Source organism: Eucalyptus grandis, chromosome 3 (genome assembly GCF_016545825.1).
Source record: "Eucalyptus grandis isolate ANBG69807.140 chromosome 3, ASM1654582v1, whole genome shotgun sequence".
In the NCBI taxonomy this organism is placed as follows: Eukaryota; Viridiplantae; Streptophyta; class Magnoliopsida; order Myrtales; family Myrtaceae; genus Eucalyptus; species Eucalyptus grandis.
In genome coordinates, this window is record NC_052614.1 from 418737 (window position 1) to 442344 (window position 23608).

General features: G+C 40.0%; 2 protein-coding genes across 3 annotated transcripts; one reads left to right on the forward strand and one right to left on the reverse strand.

Annotated features, from left to right (window-relative positions):
* The first annotated feature begins 439 nt into the window (after window positions 1-439).
* Window positions 440-6185, forward strand: LOC104435921 (proline-rich protein PRCC). Its single transcript, XM_010048625.3, has 3 exons — window positions 440-1574; window positions 5587-5755; window positions 5901-6185. Exons 1-2 carry the CDS (start codon window positions 519-521, stop codon window positions 5743-5745), a joined length of 1215 nt encoding a protein of 404 aa, XP_010046927.2. The 5' UTR covers window positions 440-518; the 3' UTR covers window positions 5746-5755; window positions 5901-6185.
* A 1386-nt stretch (window positions 6186-7571) lies between these two features.
* LOC104435922 (DNA ligase 4) lies at window positions 7572-23228 on the reverse strand. 2 transcript variants are annotated; one of them, XM_010048626.3, is made up of 27 exons: window positions 22741-23228; window positions 22086-22177; window positions 21757-21842; window positions 21540-21676; window positions 20368-20442; window positions 19800-19891; window positions 19505-19576; window positions 18953-19032; window positions 18804-18841; window positions 18719-18725; window positions 17360-17515; window positions 17202-17277; window positions 16435-16559; window positions 16315-16349; window positions 16160-16218; window positions 15536-15619; window positions 15057-15152; window positions 14845-14893; window positions 14617-14704; window positions 14282-14491; window positions 13473-13598; window positions 13233-13332; window positions 13022-13127; window positions 12655-12785; window positions 12373-12534; window positions 11299-11478; window positions 7572-8502 (listed from the first exon to the last, which is right to left on the reverse strand). In XM_010048626.3, exons 1-27 carry the CDS (start codon window positions 23071-23073, stop codon window positions 7788-7790), a joined length of 3510 nt encoding a protein of 1169 aa, XP_010046928.2. In that variant the 5' UTR covers window positions 23074-23228; the 3' UTR covers window positions 7572-7787. The 2 variants fall into 2 exon arrangements, with proteins under 2 accessions (XP_010046928.2, XP_010046929.2); XM_010048627.3 differs by lacking the exons at window positions 21757-21842; window positions 22086-22177; window positions 22741-23228 and having other exon boundaries at window positions 20368-20450; window positions 21540-21675.
* Between the last annotated feature and the right edge of the window lie 380 nt (window positions 23229-23608).

The following is a 23608-nucleotide window of genomic DNA, read 5'->3' on the forward strand; positions in this document are numbered from 1 at the left end:
AGACTGGATAAAAACAATATAACATAGTGAAACACTACTGTGAGACCGACGCATGTATGATTAGTATACAATTGGCTTTTTTTTTTTTTTTTTTTTTTTTATCTCAATCTATCAAGCAAGGTGAAGATTTTCAAATGCCAAGGTGCTGTGTATAAAATACGTTGCGAATTACCCATTCTGAAGTCAGAAATGATGTACAAAACCAAGATGTAATTGTGAAAAGTGGATGTGAACGGCAAAAACTCATTTTGCTTCTTGGGCAGCGAAGATATAGTTGGCAACATTAGCAATACCGCCAAAAAAAAAAAAAATAGAAAAAGAAAAGGGCAAAATCCTGAAAGGCCAGGCCCATTTCCAACGGGCCGACTTGACAACAAAAGCCCAGCGAAGGCCCAATAGAGCCTCCGTGTTGGACTCTCTTTACTGCGAAAGCATCGTGGTATTCCCAGTTTCTTCCCCAGTCCAATATCTCCTCCTCTCTCCCCTCCTTCCTCCTCCTCTCCTCCTCTCCTCCTCCGATGGAATCGTTGATGGTGAACTACGCCTCGTCGGACGAAGACGAAGAAGACCGTCGCGACGAACCCCAACCTCACCCGCCCTCTCGCCCCCCCTTCTCTTCTCTTCCTCCTCCGAAATCATCGTCCTCCTCCTCCTCCGCTTCTCTCTTCTCCTCCCTCCCCCAACCCAAGCAAACCCTAACTTCTCCTACTGCTGGCCCCGACGCCAAAGCCGTTCGCTCCGATGAAGGAAGCTCGCGGCCTCCCGCTCCGGTCGCCTCCGGATCCTCCTCCTCCTCCTCCAGGCTCTTCTCTTCGCTCCCCCAGCCGAAGCAGCGACCGCCGTCGGAGCTTCCTCCGGCGGGCGCGAACGCCGGCGCGAAGCGGATCGTCCAGTTCAGGCCTCCCGTTCTCCCTTCGCTCGCGAACCCTAGCGCAATCGACGATGACGAGGAAGAAGATGACGAGGGTGAGAAGGAGAAGGAGCGCAAGCGGAGGCGCGAATCTGAGTCCGCGGCTCAGACTTCCTCCGTCATGTCCTTCCTCTCGAGCATCCCTGCGCCGCGGAACTCGTCCACTTTGGGCGCCCTTCCTACCGCCGGTTCTGGCAGGAGATCGGTCATTGAGACCGATACCCCTGCTGTGGGTTCTACTGGCTTGGAATCGAGCAATGGCGGTAATGATCAAAACGTCGGTAATAATAGTACTTACGGGACTTACGATTCAGGGATTGATCAAAATGGGGGGGCTTATGAGTATCACGAGGTTTATGGAAGTTATGAAGGTGGCTATAATCAGAATGCTAGCGGGAGTGATTCCTCATACTACGGAGGATACGTGAACTATGGTAATTATGGGGAGTATGGAAATTATGCGAATCATTCAGATTATGCAACTGCGGCATCCACTGGGGTGGTGCAGGGGATGAGCGACAGGGGAGCGACAGTTTCAGGGAAGAGAGGGAGGAATGAAGTTCCAGCGGAAATAGTGGAGGTGAAGCAGGACGAGTTGATGAAGAATCGACCTAGGCAGGACCAAGCGAAATTGACTGGGATTGCTTTTGGACCTTCTTATCAGGTATGAAGACCAGTATCAGTATTATCATCTAATATTGCATTTGTGATTGCTTCTATTAGTTGAAATTTTTGTTGGATATCCTGTGGGGCCATATGATTTATAGTAGTTCTTTAACTTCAAACTATTGCTGATCCCATAACCTCGTGTAGTTACATGGGCAGCGCAGCTTGTTCTAGGCATTCTAGAAAGGAGGAAGGCTGAGTTTCTCCTCCTTGGTTCATATGTTCTATGTTTGGTGAAGCCTATGTTCCTGGTGGATGTTAGCGCAACTGTTTAATAATAACCCAAGAGAGTGGTACTTTTGTTGGAAAAGAGAAACATATTAATTGCAGCATCAGTAGAACATTGATACTGCCTGCTACCCCTCTAGTTGAAATTTGATTACCAATGTTACCGTACTGTAGACTAGAAGAATTCTATGAGTGTCTTATCTTTCTTCCTGACATTTTGCTTTTACTCACTGCTGCTATAGTTTTTGGTGGCATATAATGTACTCTCCTACATGTTTCTGAGCAGGGTCTGCTACATGGATCTTGGTACTCCATTTCGTTTGACCTGAAGTATACCCTCCATATATATTAAATACTTAAGAAATTTCTTCAAATATTCACCAAATCTTTCTAGCTTTCTCCTTCCTGAGCCTTTTATCTTTTATCTTCATCATTAACTTCACATCTTCTCGCCGATGCCTCTAGACAAACCATCCCAAAGGAGTTTCATTCCTACTATTTTCTCTCATCTTGTCGTCAACTGAAGTCTTGCCATTAGGGATGCAGTAAATTCTAATTATATCTTTCCTTGAGTATCCAGCCAGCCACTAGACAATTCATTTTCACCAAACTCATTTTCTACTGTTGTTCACATATTGTTATCAAACTCCGCAACATTGACAATGTTGGTGTTGTTGCTGGAAGATATCGATTATTTTATTTTCAGTGATAGTTTATTGCAGTACAGGATACCATATGCGCCACTCTACTTCATCTATTCTTCTTGTTTCCACGGCAATATTCGTCTTTGTCCTCTTTTCAAAACTAATCAAATGCCTTGTGCCATACACAGGATTTATATCTCCTCGAAATGTTCTGATACTAATGCAGTTGTAGTTGTATTCCCCTTTAATTAAGTATATGATGAAAACCAACCACTATGAAGATTATAAAAAATCAATCCCACGCAGAAGAGGCAATGTGTAAATATATGATTGGATCCTAGTTAGATTTCAATCAAGTGATTCATCAACATTATAGAATTGGTGGGACTTAAATGTCGGGTGGTAAATTTTATTTGGTATCTGTCCAGTGATACAGAAATTTTTTAATTTTCTCCCTATTACTCTGAACTTGAAGTCTCATAATTTGCAATTTTTAGTTTTAATTAGGTCGAGATTCAGTGAAATGATTTCAGGTTAATCTTGACAATGTTACTGTTAATTTATGAAATACAATGGCCTATTTCGTGACTTTCTTAATTGGAATGTCGATTATACTTTATGGACTGTTTGTTGCTATGAACTGATTTTTTCCTGCATACTGTACATAATTATCAAAATGAAGATCAAATTGTTAGGAATATAGGTCGATACTCAACAGCTTGTGTTTCTTGTAAAAAATTATTCCCAAGATAACTCTGTAATAATTGAGTAAAAGAGGTTTGTGAAGTTTAGTATGCTTCTTTTTCTGGATGTATCAGATTAGCATTTTCATCCCATGCAGTTCAACAGATCTTGTTCGATAGCTCTTAAATCTGATTTCTTCAACCTAGTTCAAGTATATTTATAATTGTGACTGGACTTCCTCACTATTGATTGGGATAGGTATAGAAATGATTTTGCATCATAAGAATGAACAGCTTTGAGCAATTTGGGGTTTTACGTCAAAAGTATTGAGTTATTTTTCAGACAGAAAATTGAAACCCTCCCCCCATTTACCTTTGCCAGTTTCTTCTTTTGGTTGAGCGAGCTTTGATCATGAGTGCATTAAACTTTGGTCAGTAGAGTTGTAGAGAGGAAGAATATAGCCACTGTTTGCATGGAAAGTGATAATAAAATAATGGTGAACAGGAAGATGGTACTTTCAAGGCGTTTCTTTCAAGAAACCTCACTGTTGCCCCTGGAGTTAGAACATTAGATCTACCTTTGAAATAGCACTTGAAGAAGTATGCCATATAGATCCAAAATTATCAGTTACTTGGGTGTGCTCAGAATCCTCGCTTCTAACAATGCATTCAAGAAGACGTCATATAAACATGCTGTTTTCTATAGCGCTGAGAAGGGAGGAGTCTACTGTTTGGATGCATGGGAATTGCTGTAGTTTGCATTACGGTGAAGAATTGGAGATACATGCCCACATATAAGTGCTTGTAGGAGGTGGATAAATTGCATTGCCAAATGAGGAAGCCTCTAGAAGCAACATTCTTAAGCAGGCAGTATAACATATGGTGTCTTTAGTTTTCAGCTAGGAAGAAAAAATTAAATTAAACTCTACTTTCAAGACAAAATGACAAATTATGAAATAACATAATTTGGCAAGTGCAGCTGCTAGGTGGTTAATGTTGTGTAAACCTAGATGAAATAGCGGCTAGGTGTCAGTGTTTGGGTAGAAGAAAAATGAGATTCTGTAATTGGTCATCACGCATGAACAAAACATGCTCAATCTCTCTTTTTTATATACGATATTTAAGTGGTTGCAGGCTAGTAGAAAATACTCATCTCTATGGAGCTGTTGATCTCCATTTTGAACTATTTTCCTTAGCTAAATCCGCACTGGCCTCTATTGTCATTGAACAACTTGACTTCTCCGGTTTGTCCTTGTAATTATATTTGCATTTATTTGTCAGGAATTTTATTCACCAGCATAGTATGATCTTTAAAAAAAAAAATGCCAAGGATTATCATTTTGGCTATTCTTGGTAAGCTTGCTTATTTCCGAGCAAAGTTATAAGGATTTGAAACTAATCATAGATGTAAGGCTATTGCTATTGGGAAATGCTCTATTCCTCCTAGCATCCTCTAATTGAAGTGACCTTTCTACCATCGATATGCTTCTAGGCAAGCAATAATACCTTTATCCTCCAACAGCCTCCAAAACTTTTATGAGGACCGTGTCCTTGGCCTTTTTTAGATGTATGAAAAATCACGGGCTGACCTTAACTCTTGTCCCTTTACTCATCCATCATTAATAAGAACAAAAATTAAATTAGGAATATAACAAATCAGTTTCCAAGCTGTGCAATGCAAGGGAGTTCTACTTTACAATAATAAGGGTGTGTTGCACTTGTTTGTTTTAGTATTGCTTTTCGTCATCAGACATTCACTTAGACTGTGACTGTATATTTATTTTCATGTAGTATGTAGTGAATTGTCTTGAAGACACTACTGTATGCCGCTATGGCTCTCTTTGCTGTCTAAAGCTCATCGTTTTGCACGTGCAATTGTTTTGGCTGTGTCCTAAATGAAACATTGTCTATCATTCAATTTTTTCAGTGACTTGGCAATGTTTAAAGTTCTGCTTGCTTTGTCCGCTCTGATGTAGAGTCGTTAAACTAGAACATAACTAGTCCAACTAACAATGCAAACCATGTTTTATAGTTATGTAGTACCCTGTGGTATGCATCTGACATAAATGTTTCTTTGGTTTCTTGGAGTAATCAATAAAATCTTCTGAAGAAGAAAAGTGGAGAATTGTCAAATTTCCTTTGCAGAAGGTTAGAAATTGTGTCTGACCAGAAAAAGAAAGTTTAAAGTCGTGTTGGACATAGCATTTGCATTATTGGTGTTCATGTTGCTGCCTATACATGTGGAGTACTTCTGGAAATGAGTCTATTGTTCCGTTTTTTTTTTTGGTTGACAAAAAGAGTATTGTATGATTACATCCATTTTGCATCACTTGCGTATTTGAAAAGATGTCCATATGAATTTCATATGCTTTGCTGAATATTACGAAGCTCCTTTATAGCATTTGTAGCATATGTGCTCTTTGTGCTGACCTGTTTTTGCATGGAACATTATTAGCCTGCTTCAACAAAGGGGAAGCCTACCAAACTGCATAAGAGGAAGCATCAGATTGGTTCTCTGTACTTTGATATGAGGCAGAAGGAGATGGAGCTTGCAGAACGGCGTGCAAAAGGCTTTCTTACAAAGGCTCAAACGCAAGCAAAGTATGGATGGTAATATGTGGAAGGTATGGGCGATTCCAAGAGGATGCCTTGAAAAAGTGAAAGCTTTGGAACATGATGTGTCCATGGACTGTCATTTGTGTAGAACGACTGTTATCATTTTGTATGTACTTAAATGGTTCAGTTTGGAAAATTACCGTTGCTCTGCAGGTGGAAGATGAGCTTCCATGTGAAGAAAGTATTAGTTGGGCAATGTTTAAGTTCGTCAGAGTTGCTGTGTTGGATGCCGTTGCTGAGATAGGAGGATGGCGAAAGTGGTTGGCAACTTGGCGGAAGACGTTGACTGACGGGGCCCTCGTAGGAAACGACGGGCCTTGTAGCTTTTCTGGGCGAGATATTGTGTTCTGAGCCTGTGCCCTACTTCCCTGTACGTGTCCAAATGGCTAGAAGTTGACCGTTTGGCGTATGATTTGGATATATTTATTTATTTATTTTTGTTTTTGTTTTTTTTTGGGGGTGGCTCGGGGGCGCGGGGGAAGTATATGATTCGGATTGAATAAAGAATATTAACCGGAAGTAAAAAAGTGCACGAGTAAAGGGCACTACTTATAGCGCTAGACAGTGGCCAGGCCAAGAGTGGGTGAGTTGGGCCTAATGATTTGGATTGAATAAATAAATATTAACCGGAAGAAAATAAGTGCACGGGTAAAGGGCACTAGTTCTTAGAGAGCTGGACAGTGACCAGGCCAAGACTGGTTGAGTTGTGCTCAAGTGGACGCCTAACCGTGTTAAATGAGCCTGAGAAGATATTAGCATGAGAACCCACTTTAGAGGTTAGGGCCCAATTTGCCCAAATGAGATGGAGGTCCAGCATTTAGCAAGGCCTTTAATCTAGAAATTACAGACGATACTAAGTGAAATGGGGGGAACAGACCTAGGAGACGTATTGGCCCAGCTAATATTGGTCCGAATTCGAGGGATTTCTATGTGTCCACGAAGAGCCGAAAAGGAAAGAATTGGGGCTGATCCCATTGAAACAGCTTCTACTCAGGCCCAATTCTTACATCGGGGCGTAGGCCCAACAATAATTGGGCCAGCCCAATTAGAACTCAAGCCTGGAAAATATGGGACTAATACAAGTTTGGGCCAATGCAGGTCTGGGCCCAACTATAATTGGGCCCAAAAGAACCCATCTAGGCCCAGTTAGAAAAGTCAGGACCAGATGATATGGGCTCCACGCGAGTTGGGCCCAAGCATGGCCATCTGGGCCCAGTAACACAATTAGAGCAGACTAGGCCCAATAACGAGAAAAGGCCCAAATAGAACCCTACGCCAAAAGCAGAATTCTGGCCCAGGCAATATGGGCTCAGTACGAATTGGGCCCAAGCATGGCCTACGCCAATAAGAATTGCGCCCTAACAATGGCCTAGGCCCAACAAGACTTTGGGCCCAATACGAGTTCGGCCCACTGCATGTCTAGGCCCAAACAGAGCCCACATACGCGCAGTTAGAAAAAGTCAGGCCCAGACGTGTGCCATATGCACAATGCACGTATGGCCCAATTAGAAAAATCTCAGGCCGAGATGATATGGGCTCCACGCGTGTTGGGCCCAAGCATGGCCGTCTAGGCCCAGTAAACCAGATTGAGCGCCCTGCCCAATAAGCAATATTCAAGGCCCAGGCTCAGACTATGGACTCCACACGAGCTGGGCCCAAGCATGGCCGTCTAGGCCCAGCAACCCAAATGGAGCCCACTAGGCCCAACAGCGATATCCCACAACTTTTAGGCCCATTCAATATGGACCCAACTCATGTTTGGCGTTTTAGGCCCATATAATATGGGCTAAAAAAGCCCATAATCGACGCAAGTCCCAACGAAGAGTGATTTGGGCCTAAAGAGCGGCCCATGAAATTGGATTACTCTTTACCTCAGTCAGCGTACACATAATACAAATGCCTGGCAAAAGAGGGATACAATTAACACCGATCAATCTTCCAAAACCATGGGAAGTATGGACAGCTTGTCAATCATTTAGGTTACATCAACTCCCAATGGTTTAGCACAGCCAAACCACAATCGCAAAAAATGACGAAAGTCTACCAATCCTTAAGAAGCTCACTGGCAACATCCTTATAGCTTACTTTCTTTTTCTTCTGAGGCTGCTCGACTGGATCAACCAGCGGCTTCTCCCTTTCGACGGACTGATCGGCTGTCTTCTCCCTTTCGACAGATTGATCGCTTGTCTCCACTTTTCTCATTCCAAGGCTCGGGATCATGTCAAGTAGCATAGCTTCAACTGGGTCACTCCTAATCTCAATCTTCCCGATGCATTGGTCATCATGCTTCGCCCCAACTTCCATTTTCTGACCATCGCTGGACATTCCTTCCCGTGGATCTGCATTCCCTGACTCTTCTGTCCTGCCTCCTGGTAAAAACTCTGAAATCTCCTTTTCCACATTGTCTGGACTTTCAGCCATCTCATCCTTTAAAGTTTCATGAATTCTATTGTCTTTTATGTTTTTCGTATCTGCGTGCGCTGTTTCAGCAGCAGAACTGCTTCCATCAGATTCATTTCCCGATGTTTTTGCAGGTTTCTTTGCCAGACGTGTTCGCTTCCTCGCAGCTTGATTGCTACTAATTTTACCTCTATTTCTGTTGATGATAGCAGGTCTTCCTCTTCTTTTGCCACCAGTCTGGTCTTCTGAAGCTGCTTTACCTTTCACATCTACCACCGCCTCCACAAAACACGATAACCGTTCCTCCTCTTTGGGCAAGGTGGAAACTGAGTTCTCTTGACTAGCCTCATGTTTGCTGAAGAAATAAACACAGAAGCATAAATTTAATGCAAGCAGTATGACAAGTAGTGAAGACACAGCGAGCAAAAAATTTACTGCTAGTTACTTTGGTAAGAGCTGGTCCCTCAGAAAGGAAAGCCTAGTACAAGTACAAAATATTGAAACTAACAATAGCTGGAATAGTAAGGGTGCGCATGGATTTATTTCTGTTTTTTGTTCCTGGGAACAGAAACAAAAAAGTGTTTAGTTTAACAATTTTGAACAAAAGAACGCGTTTGGTAACGTTTGGTCCGAATAAAATGAAGCGAAACACGCGTTTGGTTAAATTTTATTATTTTTGTTTCTTTTTAATTTTTAAACATTTTTTATTATTTTTTATTTTTTCCTTTCTTTTTATTTTTTCTTTTTTCCGGCCGGTCACCGGCCTCCGGCGACCGGCCGACGGGGCCGGCAGCCTCGCCCAGCCACGGCGAGGCTCGCCGGCCCACGGCGAGGCCGAGCCTGGCCGTGGTTGGGCGAGGCTCGGCCTCGCCTTGGCTGGGCGAGCTCGGCTCGCCCAGATCCGGCGAGGCCGAGCGTCGCCGGCCCCCGGCGAGGCTCGAGCTCGCCCAGCCGGCGAGGCTCGGGCTCGCCGGATCTGGGTGAGCTCGAGCTCGCCCAGCCATGGCGAGGCCGAGCCTCGCCGGATCTGGGCGAGCCCGAGCTCGCCCAGCCAAAGGCGAGGCTCGGCCTCGCCGGCGCGGGCCACGCCGAGCCTCGCCTTGGCTGGGCGAGCTCGGGCTCGCCCAGATCCGGCGAGCCCGAGCCTCGCCATGGCTGGGCGAGCTCGAGCTCGCCCAGATCCGGCGAGCCCGAGCCTCGCCGGGGGCCGGCGACGCTCGGCCTCGCCCGCGCCGGCGACGCCGAGCCTCGCCGGATCTGGGCGAGGCTGAGCCTCGACGGCCGGTCGCCGGCCATGGCCGAGGCCGGCGACCGGCCAAAGAAAAAGAAGAAAAAAAAGAAAAGAAGAAGAGAGAGAAGAGACGTTTTTGTTCTTTTGTTTCTTCCAGAAGTGTTTCTTTTCTGGAGAAACAACTTTTTTTGCTTTTTTTTTGTTTCTATTTCGTCTTAAACAAAAAACAAAAAAACAAAACGCAACCAAACGCGTTTCTGTTCTTTTTTTGTTCCCGGGAACACTTTCCGTACAAAAGTGTGCCGGAAACACTTTTTTGGAGTGTTTCCATGCACGCCCTAAAATCACAATCAGAAAGCATTAGTCCTAAAGCATTTCAAACATTCGGTCTAGGAGAGAATATTGCTCCTGTAACACCTAATAAAATTGTTTAATGAATCGATGAAATGTTATATTCTCCGACCATTTCCTTTCAAGGTCCATCTTGTTGATTTTGTTACACAAATAAGCATTTACCCCAATAAAAGAAAAGGCTAAGCAAGGTATCCTCAACATTAAATTTGTCTATTATGCATACAGTGACATTTCTATATTTTTTATGATCCTACCCTCTACATCTCAAGGAACAGAGTGATGGTCCATCCACTCAACCGCCAGTGATACGGCAGAATGGTTATAGCAGAATAATGTGCTGTTCAGGTGATTAGGCTGCTGAGCGAAACCCACCAGTCACCAAGACTGAAACTTCCAATTGGCCACTTGAAGTTTCTCATTTTATTTACTCCTTTTAAGGTGCGTTTATTTTGTGGAAATAATTCAATATTTTCCTAAAAATGATCACTTGTTTTGCTTACAAAAATGAAAGTACGAAAAACATTTTCATCATTTGCAAAATATTTTGGAGATCAATTATTGTCGATAATTAAAAGAAAAATAAAAATTCGTTCACTAATTATTTCAAACGATACAAGCAATTATTTTAAGGAAAATAATTTTCAAATTATTTATTTTCCACAAAAACAAGGCCTTAGTTTTATAGCAATCTAACATTTTGCAACCCCTAATCACCACCAATCATGTCTTTTTGGTCCCATGCAATCTTTGTTTCAATCATGGTGGTCTCGATTAGACGCCAGACTAGATAAAGACCGAACTATAATCACATTACCGACCTCTGATGAATGCAGGTCCTACCTCCCATAATATAAAGGATAGACCTCTGATGGATGCAGGTCCTACCTTCCATAATAGAAAGGATAGACTCTTCGCCAATGTTCTAATACCAGTACATATTTCATTGAGCAGACAGAGCAAGGGGCAGTAAGAGACGGGCATAAACTACAATCAGAAGAATTTTACAGCACAAACTTAATTTCAAATAGCGACCACCTTCAATTTTTTTAGCATATGCATTAGCAAAGAGAAGTCAATGATAATTCAGATGGTCCCTAACAACCTTTCCGGTAATTCTGAAGCCAAAAAACGAGAACTTACAATATGTTTAAAAAGCATTTTATAAGAGTTAGGTGGCTTGTTAAATCAAAAAATTTCTACCGACCAAAAAAACAAAAAAAATCAAAAGCAAAACAACCACCCATAAGAGACATAGATTCTTCTAGTCATTATCATCAGAAATTTACTATTCCCTCACGCATAAAATTTACAATAATCTTTTCAAGTCACCAACACCATCAATAATTTCATGTAATCATGATCATAAGATTTCCAATGCTACCAGACATAATTCAGCATATTAACTCCATCATCACTTCACGATTTTTTATTTTTTTTTAATGAATCCTTCATTAATTATTTACTCAAACAAAAAAAGAACTCCTACATGGATGATTATGCAAGCTCTTCATAAAGCTAAATCCCTCAATTTCTCTTCTATCCAAGCATGGAGATGAATGCACTCACCAGACTCCCATGTCTGACTCTTCTATCCAAGCAGTGTCTGACTCTTCTGTCCAAGTAGTTTTCAAGTAATACGGATCCTCAGGCAATTTCTCGCCTCTTTCCATGCAGTCTTCCAACCATTTGAAATCAACTACATGCAATCTCTTCTTTCTTAGAAGACGTTTCTCTGGTGCCTTTAAGCTGTGGAACATAGAGAGATTGAACATCGCGAAAGAGACTCCCCAAGGAGGAACCAAAACCATTTCAACACATGCACAGGCACACTACTTAGCTTGAACCAACTAGCTCCCCCAAAGCTATCATATAGAACAGTAATGCTCATGACTACCAATAAATTTACTGCCTCGAGGATAGAGTAGAACTTCAACAAACTAGCTCAAACCTATGCTATGTGGGAGTCCGTAAAACTAGATATACAGTCATTCAATTTTCCTACTAGATTTTTTCAATAAAAAATTTGAAAATCATAATCTAGATTACTTCAAAACCTCTCAATATATTTCAGTTATAAAAGTAAGGAATGTACACATATGTTTTTACTGATCCTAATATGAAAAACTGGTGATACCATTTATGCAAATGACTTTTAAGTGCATAATATATTTACAGAGAGCCAGTACACCACTCAACAGTAGTAGATTTCAAAAGTTACAGGATCAAACACCAAAGAGAGAAAAGGAGACAAGAAAGGGAAAGACAAATGAATTAAACGTAGATAAAAGGGAAAAAAATGAGAATCCCCAGTCATCCAAGCAAGTAGCAAAAACAATGCCACTTGCTTGGAATGGGCAAGTAATTCCTTCTCTTTACTCTTTTTATACTGATGCTACCCATTGAAAATAGAAAAGAAGAGGTTGGGTTGTCAGTAGTTTACTACATAAATTGAACTTGTATGGTAAGCCAATGTTCAAAGGTAATTTCTCTCAGAATACTTAACTAATTTGTAAACAGATGCAGATTCACTTCTTATAGCAGATGAGCCACTGATATATATTATGAACTTTATGACAAATTTTAGAGCGACATTTGACCAAGCATCCTCAAAAGATTTCTATACAGCATGAAATGAATTACCTTCTCAAGATCACATCAATATCAACTGAAGTTCCAGGTTCTGACACTACAACCACATGAGTAGCATTTCCGAGATAATTGCTGACTTCGCCACCGCACCACAATACTTCCAGTTCCAACCTCCTTTGCATTAGCCTCAAGAAGAGATCCCATTCCGGTTTTCTTTAACATAATTGACAAACAGAAAAAGATGGAAGCAAATTTTATGGCATAACATTTAGAAAAAAGTAGAACAAGTTAGTGCAACAATGTATTCAGTAGTCTGAAATCTAAATTTCTTACAATGCCTTCATTGAAGAATAGAAGTGAATGCAGCATCCGTGAAAGCGTGACCACTTCTCTGATGGGCAGAATTTTTTCTTGTAATAATTGACACGGTGAGGGTCTTCTGATCTTTCCACATTATTTAAAAGCTGAGAGATAAAAACAGCGAATATCAAATTTACTATTCCAAAAAGTACCCTGAATTTATCAACATTAGAAGCTCCGGAATGTCCATAACAAGACTTCCTAATTTCATGAAAATGCCCATTGGAAATTCTCAACCATCGTGTGAGGTTTCACACATCACATTAAGCTCGTAAATAACTTGTATGTGCACATATGTGCATACACGCAAAAGAATCACATTTGTCATTTGTTTGCTTACTTGTTTGATATCTGCGAGTCCAAGATTCCAATAGTAAGAGTCAGAAAACTCATCGATTTCTTCTTGCAACTTCTTTTTTGATATCTCAGATAGGAAGAGAAAGTACCTTCAAGGTAAGAGTCACCGTTTAATATCAGCCTTTATTTAAATTTGGGACTAAAGGTTTTTGGAACACCCTTTCAAATGAATGACATATAAAAGTGCAGCTAACCTTGGCTGCAGAGGAAGAAGCTTTTTTTGTGAACAAGAATCAAGGAGCCATGAGTAATGGATAATATCTTTTCTCTGTTTTGCTACCTGAAATTTGATCCCTGTCACAAGCATTCCTTCAGTAAGTACAATGGAAACCAGATAGGAGATTTCCAAGAATCAATTGCAGATAAATACATGACTCTATGATGCTAAAAAGAGAGTAACAATTTAAGAAGGCCAGAGAGAGAGAGAGAGAGACCCTTGCTTTCAGCTGCAATACAGTGGGTAACTGAATCATTCAGATTCATAGAGAAAGTGCCACCATTCTCAACAACCATTTTATGCAACGCATCAAGAGAAAGGTTCGGAGGAACATTTACAAAGTCTGAATAAATTCAAGGAGATCACAAAGCTTCTCAAAGATGAATAAAAAAGGACCCCTAAAATCTTATGTTGTCGACATTGCTAAGCAAAGAGTAGCAAAGTGCATCTCATGTGAGGGACAACAAAAATAGTGGATTGGAGCTGCTATATGCAACATGTTAAGTCAATTATCTCCCCTATACAGTTGGACTTCCAAGTTGCAGGCATAGTTGTCAGAATCTAGCCCAGTGAAGGTTAACAAATTGTATAACAGAAATATATCATGTAAACACAGAAAAATCAACTGACTCATATCTCCTGGATATATCAAGATTCAACAAAACGAAATGAACCAAACAAGTAAACTGATTCACAATGATTGTATTATGAGAACATCTTCAGACAACTGAGAAAAGCAGAAACCATGACCATATGACACATGAAATCTTTTCCAAAAGTGATATTCCATCCCACGTCTTTATATTTTCTCCAAAAATACCGTCAGAAAAGTATCTACCACATACAATACCAAAACAGCTACTGTTGAGGTAGAAGTGCATAAGGGAGTGTGCTGACTACAACTAAAGTTATACAGTATATGTAAAAATGAAAGATCCACTATCCTCTTCCACCAGGATAAGGGAGCAGTTACATCATACCACCAACTGAAATAAGAAAAGGAAAACCAGCGCTCAGAAAGGATACAGAACATCAAATTTGAAAATATCTGAGTTTCCCCTTTAAGGCCAGAAATGTCAGTTCGCATGAAATGAGATGGTACAATGGTCAAGTTCCTTTTCTCTCCCTTTCCTTTGTCAGAAGACCTCTTACGCTTTAGCCCACTTGCCAGCTGGCCTTTGTACTCCATTCCCCCCTGTGTAGTACCATTGCTAGAATGAACCAGTTCCACAAAAGCTGCAGCCTCAAGGGGAGAGAAGAAAACCAAATTCAAACAATTCTTTTCTCTTAAGTTGAAGATTTAGATCGGACAAGAAAATGGCTAGGACAAAACACACATCATCATATATGAAATTACTTACATTGGACATCGAGACACTCATGCCAAGCCTTATCCAATCTAACTCTGTCGATTCGTGGAAATCTTAGACTGTATGGAGCAGCAAACACCTACATCAATGAAACTGAACAATGATCAATCAAAAAAGAGCAAGCAAGCAGCAGATACGGCAAAAAGCACAGAAGTTAACTTTTCAGTTCACAGATATTTGGCTCAAATACAGAAATGTAATAAACATGCAAATACAGACCTCAGAACTTATAGTCCGGATGTCACTGGTTATAGAAAGTATAATGGATCTGTAACAAAGAAAGATACACACATATATCAACTAAAAAATATAAGAATGCTTTTAATATCAAACAACCTCTAAGATAATACTTATGCCATGCTCATGCACACGTGTGCTGATACATGAGAACACATAACAAGCACGCTATTTAGAGTAGTAAAATGACTAACTTCTCAGGGCTCTCGACCCAGACATCTGGCCTTTCCTTTGAATGGTTTGTCACTTGATAAAAACTTGGTGGTGACTGCTTAGGGAATTCATACTTCCTGAAGAGAAAATTGAGATTAATCCACTCATTCACTATAGATACCAAAGAGAGGAAAAACTGCTGGTATGCACAGTACAAAACTGGCTTATCAGCTTCATCTTTGTTAGACAATTTGCACCTTCGCACAAGCAGTCTGTCATTAATATCTCTTTAATGCATTAAGACAAGTAAAATTGATGATCCAAAAAATTAACCTGGAAAACCATATCGTAATAAAAGCTAATGCAACAAAAAAAAGCTAGAGTAATTAAAGAAAGAGATCTGAGATGGACATCTACATTGCTTTGTCACTATTATCTCATCATGCAGGTTAGTAAAGAAAAATGCCAGAGCAATGTCTTCCTGTAACATCTACCTGACTAGATAAAAAGGAGTCTGTACCTAAAGTATGGCTTTAATTTGGTGACAACAGCCTCGAGTTCCTCATCAGAAAGTCCGGTACCCACTCTACAAAAGGAAATGAATCTGCAACAAGTTCAACGCATGGAATTATTCATACATTCGATCTGTTTTGTAATTGCATAACATCTATGCCATTACACAATCAAATAGCACAAAAGAATATTGCCAAATTCTTCTATCAATGCGCCATTTTCTAATTATTTAGGAAGAGAATTGCATAATAGAAAAGATGAAAGAACAAAAATTGATACATAGCAAAGTATGCTATTCACACAGGCAACTCATATACTACATGCCATCAAATAACTCGATCACAGGCATGTTCATGCAACAAAATATGTATGTGGCTCATTCATCCTGGCTACATTCATTCAACAACTCTGCCCTTTTTCTTCTGAATGCAGCAAAAACTCAATTTTTAGGGCAGACATGCCACCCTATCACAAGAATCAGATTGTCCATGATCCTTCAAGCAAACTTAATCGGGCTTTTCATTCAGAAATGAAAACTACACCAGTAAAGATTTAATTGGTCGCCGAGGCTACATCAGATATATTACATAGGGAAGGATACATTTAAGGCAAGTTAGCAACCAAAAAGTACCGTCTAGGATATGTGTTTGCAGGTGGACGCTCAGCAAGACCAACCAAAAATTGAGCCACCTGCATATCAGTAGAATCCATATATTATTCTTAACTAAGATACATCATAGAAAGTGACAAAAGATTAATGGACACTGCACTGAATTGACAAATCACCTCCCCTCCACGACGCCCAGATCCATAGTATCCTCCTATCAGAGCATGAGACATGGATATAAATCAAAACAATAGGATGTGATGCTCCAAACGGGAAAGTACTAGCTTAACAAATTTTACCTATGATAAGAACATCCAAATCCGTACTAGCATGAATATACTCTGGCTTCAGCTTTAACCACTTTCCACTCCGATCACCTGGCTCCCATTTGGAACTGAGATCTTTCAAGACAATTCCTTCATCTCTAAAATCCAGAAGTACTTCAATTAGATAAACAGATCTAGACCATATATCACAATCTTCCCAAGTACGTCAAAAGATGGTCACATACTTGTCATGTGATGTTTCTATTGGAAATTCCTACGCCAATTCACAGTTAATAAAGTTGTTAGAAGGAAAGCATTTTGCAAGAGTCAAGTCTCTAGTCTTCTAAACCTCTACAGGCTGCTAATTACCAAAAATTCCTATCCCACACTGCCAATGCACTACTTAAGTTTATTGATCCCCATCACTACAGCCTTACACAAGTGCCCCCTTTTCAGGCTCTTTTAAAATAAAATAAAAAATTGATCCCCACAAAAATATTACAACCAATGCCCTCTTGCAGGCTTCACGAAGAAGAAAGCCAGAACAACAAATCACATGCAAATTCTGTGAATATAAATTTGTATTTATTCAATAGTGGTTAGGGTTAGAAATTTACACACTATGAGCTTATGAGAGACCATAAAAAAAAACAAAAAAAAAAAAACAAAACAAAACAAAAAAAACAAAAAGACAAAAAAAACAAAAAAAAAACAAAATTACTTTTCCATTATCAAAGCATATTTAAAGGAAAGCCTTGTTTGTATCCCAAAGTTAAAGGAGAAGACAACTGAACATTTACCTGTTCTCAATTGTTTCTTTGAAAAACCTCTCGACATCATCCATAGAATGCGCGATAAGAGTCCAACAAGGCTCCCCTGAAAGCCAAACAGGAGAACTGCAGTTAACAAGAATTTACCTTGTCAGAATGTGAGCAAAAATGTCAGATTTATCTCTTACCCCTTGGACGCTGACTGTTGAGGCTATCCTCAGGTACCAAGATCTCCAAACGACCCTTCAAAGGCTTCACAACTTTTCGGAGAAGCTCCTGTCTTTCCTTCAAAGTTTGGTGAATAACACTGGTATCCCCAGCATACAGGATGTCAAATGCAACATCTGGTCATGGCCGTGTTAAGAAGAACAAAATGTATGGTCTTCTTTTGGATGTGAACTGATAATTTGGTATGAAGGACCAACACTCTTGAACTTTCAACAATAATAGTGTGTAAAAAGTCAATCTTACTAGATAAAGAACTTTTGCAGGTAGAGGGTGATTAAAAGTTGAGAATTGTGAGATTTTGTGGGACCACTGCCAACTGTTCTAAAAGCTTAAGCTGTTAAATGAAGGCGTAGTTTATTATTTAAATATTCTAACACTCCCCCTCACGCTTAGTCTGGTCTTTTGCCTAATACTAAGCGTGGAAATTTAATTGGGAAGGCAAATAGGGGCCTGGAAGATTTGAACTCAGGATCTCATAGCTCTAATACCATGTGAGATTTTGTGGAACCACTGCCAATTGTTCTAAAAGCTTAAGCTGTTAAATGAAGGCATAGTTTATTATTTAAATATTCTAACAAGAACAATCCGTTGTTAAGCAGATAATGACAGTTTGATGACGTCTTGCATATGAAAATAGTAGTAACATGATAGAGAAAGATATGAACAACAAGTGTTATCATTGATTTCAAGTCTGTGGTTTGTAAGTCACATAATGCTTGTTCAAGGTTAAGAGGATGACCTGAGACTATCACCACAACATACTTAAGTCTGTAAGAAACGGCTCTCCCTCCCTCCCTCTCCCTGATGGCTCTAGGTTACGTGACATTGGAAAGCAATGTCATCTTAAATACATAACATCTAGATGGGTGAAAATGACGCAAGAGGCACTTCCTTTAGCACTTACACCTATTATAATGCTGTCCAGCGATTATAGACATGATGACAAGTGACCATGGGGCAAGTAGTGACTACAAATGTCAAATGTTATAGGAAATCACTACACCGTGGTTTGTTCATGCAAATTCTCTGTATTAAGTCTTACTATCCAGCAACTACATTACACACAACAACAAACATAAATAAATCAGTAGAAAGATGCTTGAAATAAAATGAAAATCACATTGAGAAAGGGAAAAAGAGAAAGCTTAAGTGAGTTAAAGAGCTTCATTGTTATAGTTATATTGGTATAATACCAAAATCCGAATTCAACATTGTACTTACACATGATTCATTAGGCGTGCTTAAGACTGTCAGTATATTCTACCCATGAAAACCAAATGAAAATATCTGAGATATAGGCCAAGTCACCCAAAGGATACAGCACAACTGCATTCACAAGGGAAAATTTATTAAAGTAAGAACAGTTCAGCAACACAAAAAGTGAGCACGTTCGACAAGTTTAACCTGTCTATCATTGTCAAGCCCATCCCTTGCTGCCTTTGCTGTAGAAATACAAATGAACTTCACTTAAAAAGGAAAGATACTCTCCCCCTGATGTAAACACCGCAAATGGACAAACATTTTGGGATGATATTAAGGTCATAGAGGGAAACCTATTTCCTGATTTGAGCCAAACTCGGCAAAACGATTCGCAGACTTGTCCCAAACCAGCATCTCACCATCGAGGATGCATCTGAGCACAGGATAAATATGAAAAGAACACTCCAGCTCAGGCTCATTTGATCCATCAAAGTAGATGTCTATAAATCCTTCCAGAAATATGTTAAGACAAATATCAATAATGCTATGTGGGGCACACATCCTATCATTAATAAGAGGACCATGGTATCATTAGTAAGACATGGGAGCAGCGAAAGCTTTTGGCACTTATCATGCAACTGACTTAAAATTATCATCCAGTCTACCATCGCTACTTATGCATCAATTAGGTTTAACTCTGTCCAGTCAGAATAAAATCTGCATGCTAATTGAGGAGAGAAAATGACACCCCACAGTAGGCTAACATCACTTTATGCATCAATCAGGTCAATATACAAGAACCTAGTCCTTTGCATTTTGTAGCCAAAATAGAAAAAAGATGAAAGGAAAAAAATCTACCCCAATGCGGAAAGTACACAATTTAGGAAATCCTAAACACTGCTTACCTATCAACCACAATATTATTGATTATGATGTCCAACATTCCTGGTCCATATTCTGTGTGATCCAGAAAATTTCTGCACATAATGCACCATTTGCATGCATCATGAGAAAGTAGAGAATGCATTACTGAAGTGAACATAAGGTAAAGACATGCTGCCGTAAAGACTTTCCATTATAAAAAAAGTCTGTAAATTCCTTTTTCTACTTCTCTTTCGGTCTAGTACTCTAAGCTGACTGAATGCATGTATGTTTATGTCCTCATGTCTCTGTGATAACGAGTGTGATGTGTAAGCTTACCTGGAGAAAAAATGTATCTCAGATCCATTCTTGTGAACTTGGATGCGGTCACCATCAAATTTGCACTCCACAACCACTTCCTTTCCATGAAGCTATGTATAATGGAAATCCTAAGTCAATAAGAAAGGCATATAACAGACATCTATATCTATAAAACAACCAATCTTGAAGCCAACTGGTAAAAGAACCAACAAATTTTTAAATCGGAAAAAGCAAATTTTAATTAGCAAAAAATTAAATTGTTAAAACAGTGAGCAGCTTAATATAAAAAACATATAACTGCAATAGAATAATCCAATTTCCTTTCTTTGCTCTTTGACTTTAAATAAGCAAATGCAAACTGGAAAATAGGAAGCGAACCCAAGACCTCATCAAGTTTTAGCAAGGGTTGACCACCACTAGGTCAAGCCCTTGCAATCTCACAGAGAATAATATCATTGACTAAGCCAGAAAAGCTCCAAATGAATCAATATCAACCAAAGAAAGCTGACAGCAGCAGTTAGAAAATGAAAAACATAAAAAAGGTTCAATCCATAATAAATTCAGCAAAAATAGTAAGATGTCAGGCCTTTTTCCATGCAGCAGCTGCATTGCCAATTCTCATTGCAAGTTGAGGACGAACAGCTTTGCCAACTTCTATGTCCTGAAAATCTAGTCCCAGTGAGAGTTGTAAATAACTGAAATTATAAGCCAAACATGATAGGGGAGGCATTGGTGAATGTAAAAGCTTCCAATTATAAGCAAATGATAAACGTAAAGTACCAAAAATATATTATGGGCAACCCCGAGAGGGCCTAACTATATAATTTAACACAAAATCAATGGATCAATATTCATTCAAGTTCAATCGAGCCATTTCTACTACTCCTTTCAGTATATAGCCCAACTGAAACGATTTAAACAGAGGTTTTTAAGGCTGCTAACCTTGCCATGCAGAACTAACAACAGCCTAAATGCTACAATACCAAATCCATGCCCAAGTCCCCATCCTATACACTCATAAATGGGTATCATACACAAAAATCCATTTCACAGCGATTACCCCCGTTCCTTCAACAAAATATGAATTGTTTGAAATCCTTTAGATGCAAGATATACAGCAAAACATTCTGCCTTTCCTTGGCAACCACCCTTTAGCCTTCATCTAGAGGTAGAAAACAACACGCATGCTACTTACAACTTCAAAGCTATATAAATTTAGAGCAATCTATTTAGACTTATCCCCAGTGCATGCTATAAAATGCATACATGAAGTGCCATATATCAAGGCTCACAGTACTAAGAGTAGACTAACGAACACAATTATCACATTGCATGTTGAGATAAATTATTTCAAGACATCTATAGATCAAAAGGCACTCGCAAGAACAAGACTAGTCTTTTCGTGGGTTTACTTTCCCAATTCCAGTTGAAGAAGATATTTAAATTCTCTCGTCATATAGCACATGTCTAAGCATACCGATATATTATATCAGAACCTAGAAAAAAGCTATAGCAAAAATAAAGCACATAGTATCTGTTTGCTTTCCCTTGTCAAAAAGACAAATTTCATATGAAGACTGATATACGCAGTATAAGAACAGAAACATGTCCAACATTTATGGGCACATGCTATCACTAGAGCAATTTTCAAAATCCACAACAGCTTCCAATGATGTCCTTTGCAAAAATAAAAAGATCAATTGTCAAGCAATATGAGTTCTCCAATATAAGCTGAAGCAAGTTTTTCAAGCAGCAAACCTGGCGCTTATGCCGTTGGCCACGATCTTTAAGCTTTTCACATACCAATTTCAAATCACACGTGACATTGAACAAATCCTCAGCATCTGGATGAAATTCGTGAAATATGCTCTTTTCACTGATGCCTAACTTCAGATCTGCAGCGAGAAACATAAACAGAAATGACTAATTACTGAAATGCAAAGAGTCTAACAAAAACTGAGTCAAGAGACAACACCTTTAAGAATTATCATGATAATCCACTTCATCTCCTGGGCATTTGTCTTCTTTATTAAAGTAGAAAGAACAGAAGTCTTTTCTGCCCTGTTCAGAAATTTCGTAGAAGGAAGAGGCACACGAGTGTAAATAGCAGTATAGTGCCCCAAAGGCATGAAATCAAATGAACACATTGCTGCGTATCAACTAAATCAGAATGAGAAACTTTATGCCTTAAGGAAGACATTTTAATCAAATATAAAAGCTTCAAAAGTATCTCAATAGTATAATACAATCAAACAACTTGAGAGTACAATTTCCACAGGGAACAACAATGAGAAAGTAGCCTGCCTGTTTTCACTTGATGCCAAACGGTCAAGCAAATCATTTAATTCCCTTATGGTTAGGCCCCCAGATGCCATTCCTTGCCTACGCTGCAGCACCTAGTCCAAAGAAAAATTGAAAAAAATAAAATAAAATAAATAACGTTGACCTTAGAGATCCATTTTGATGCCAATGACATTGCTAGAATTCCCAAGGAAATTAAATCCAGAACAAAAATTGGCATGTGCAATGACTCTGCCGCTTAAATGATAAAACCTATATTCAAAATCATGTTCGCCTTTATTGGACTCATCACATCAATGAACGGACTAATGAAGCAAGTTAAAACACCAATGGAATGCTCTTCAACTTCCTATAACAATGGTAGTTTATACTAAACGTTTCTCATGAAAAGTACTTACTCTATTTTCAGCAACTCAAGTCACCGTTAAGACAGATTGCCTAAGGAATGGCCAACATACCAAAATCATTTCAAATCTCAACACATGTCCATAATGAGAGCTCGAATGGCAGCAATTATTGCCCTCTCAAAATTTAAGACCAAAATCACGTGCTAACTCTCGTATGACGACCTAACCTATATAGCGCAACATCAGCAGCAGTAGCAAAAGCAAAACCAACGAGCGATCGTATGGTCTCCGACAAGTCCGAAACTCTATACCTCGGCAGCGACAAGAGCGAAATTGCCAGCATTGGCGCCGGACTTGGGGCCTCCGCGGCGCCAGTTGAAGAGGCGGAGGGCGTCCTCGGAGTCCCGGGACATGCCGAGGGCGTCGACGAGGCAGGTGGCGAGGACGGACTCCTTGAGGCCGTAGGTGCCGCGCTCGCGGTCGAGCGAGGGGAGGATCAGGCGGATGGCGCTGAAGTAGTCGCTGGGCTTGCAGAAGGTGTCGAGGAACTTGCGGAACTTGGAGCGCTTCTGGGCGGCGGACTTGCTCTTCTGCATCCAGTTGAAGAGGCTGACGAGGACGCTGAGCTTGGTGTCGCCGGACATTTTCGACGGCCGGCGGCGTGGAGAGCGCCTCGCCCGATCGATCGAGCGAGGGTTTTCGGATTAGGGATGAGATTTGGGGAAGACGATGATGAACGATCTGGTCGTAGCAGTGGAGAGCAGAGTGGGAGCGGTGCGTTGTGTTTGGGATTTGGGAAGTGGTTTCGAGTTTAACCGCCAAAGGAAAAAGCTTCCGGAGCACGCGAGTTGAGAATCGGACCGGCCGATGCCAACTGGATCGGCGGCGGTCCGGTCCGGTCCGGGGGACATGAAAAGGCAATGCATCTTTTGTTGAATAAAAGGAGGATTGCAACTTGAAATATTTGCTTATTATTGAAATTCATTGAAATGCAAATTGCTTTTATATTATCAACGCTACTCCCAATCACATGATACTCTTGTAGACAGTTCCTTAGCAATTATGAGACATTGTTAGTTGGAGATTTAATTGAATAAAAGACAAATGAAAAAGTTACGTTATTTTAATTTTTTTTTTATCTTAATTGTCATAATATTTATATAAATGGCTAGTGAGCTT

Coding starts and splice junctions, on each gene's coding strand:
- LOC104435921 (XM_010048625.3), top strand. CDS start 519: ATGGAATCGTTGATGGTGAACTACGCCTCGTCGGACGAAGACGAAGAA. Junction 1,575..5,586: donor CTTTTGGACCTTCTTATCAG/GTATGAAGACCA, acceptor GAACATTATTAG/CCTGCTTCAACAAAGGGGAA.
- LOC104435922 (XM_010048626.3), bottom strand. CDS start 23,073: ATGTCCGGCGACACCAAGCTCAGCGTCCTCGTCAGCCTCTTCAACTGG. Junction 21,677..21,756: donor TATCATGATAATTCTTAAAG/GTGTTGTCTCTT, acceptor TTCTCGCTGCAG/ATCTGAAGTTAGGCATCAGT. Junction 19,892..20,367: donor CAGCTGCTGCATGGAAAAAG/GCCTGACATCTT, acceptor CATTATACATAG/CTTCATGGAAAGGAAGTGGT.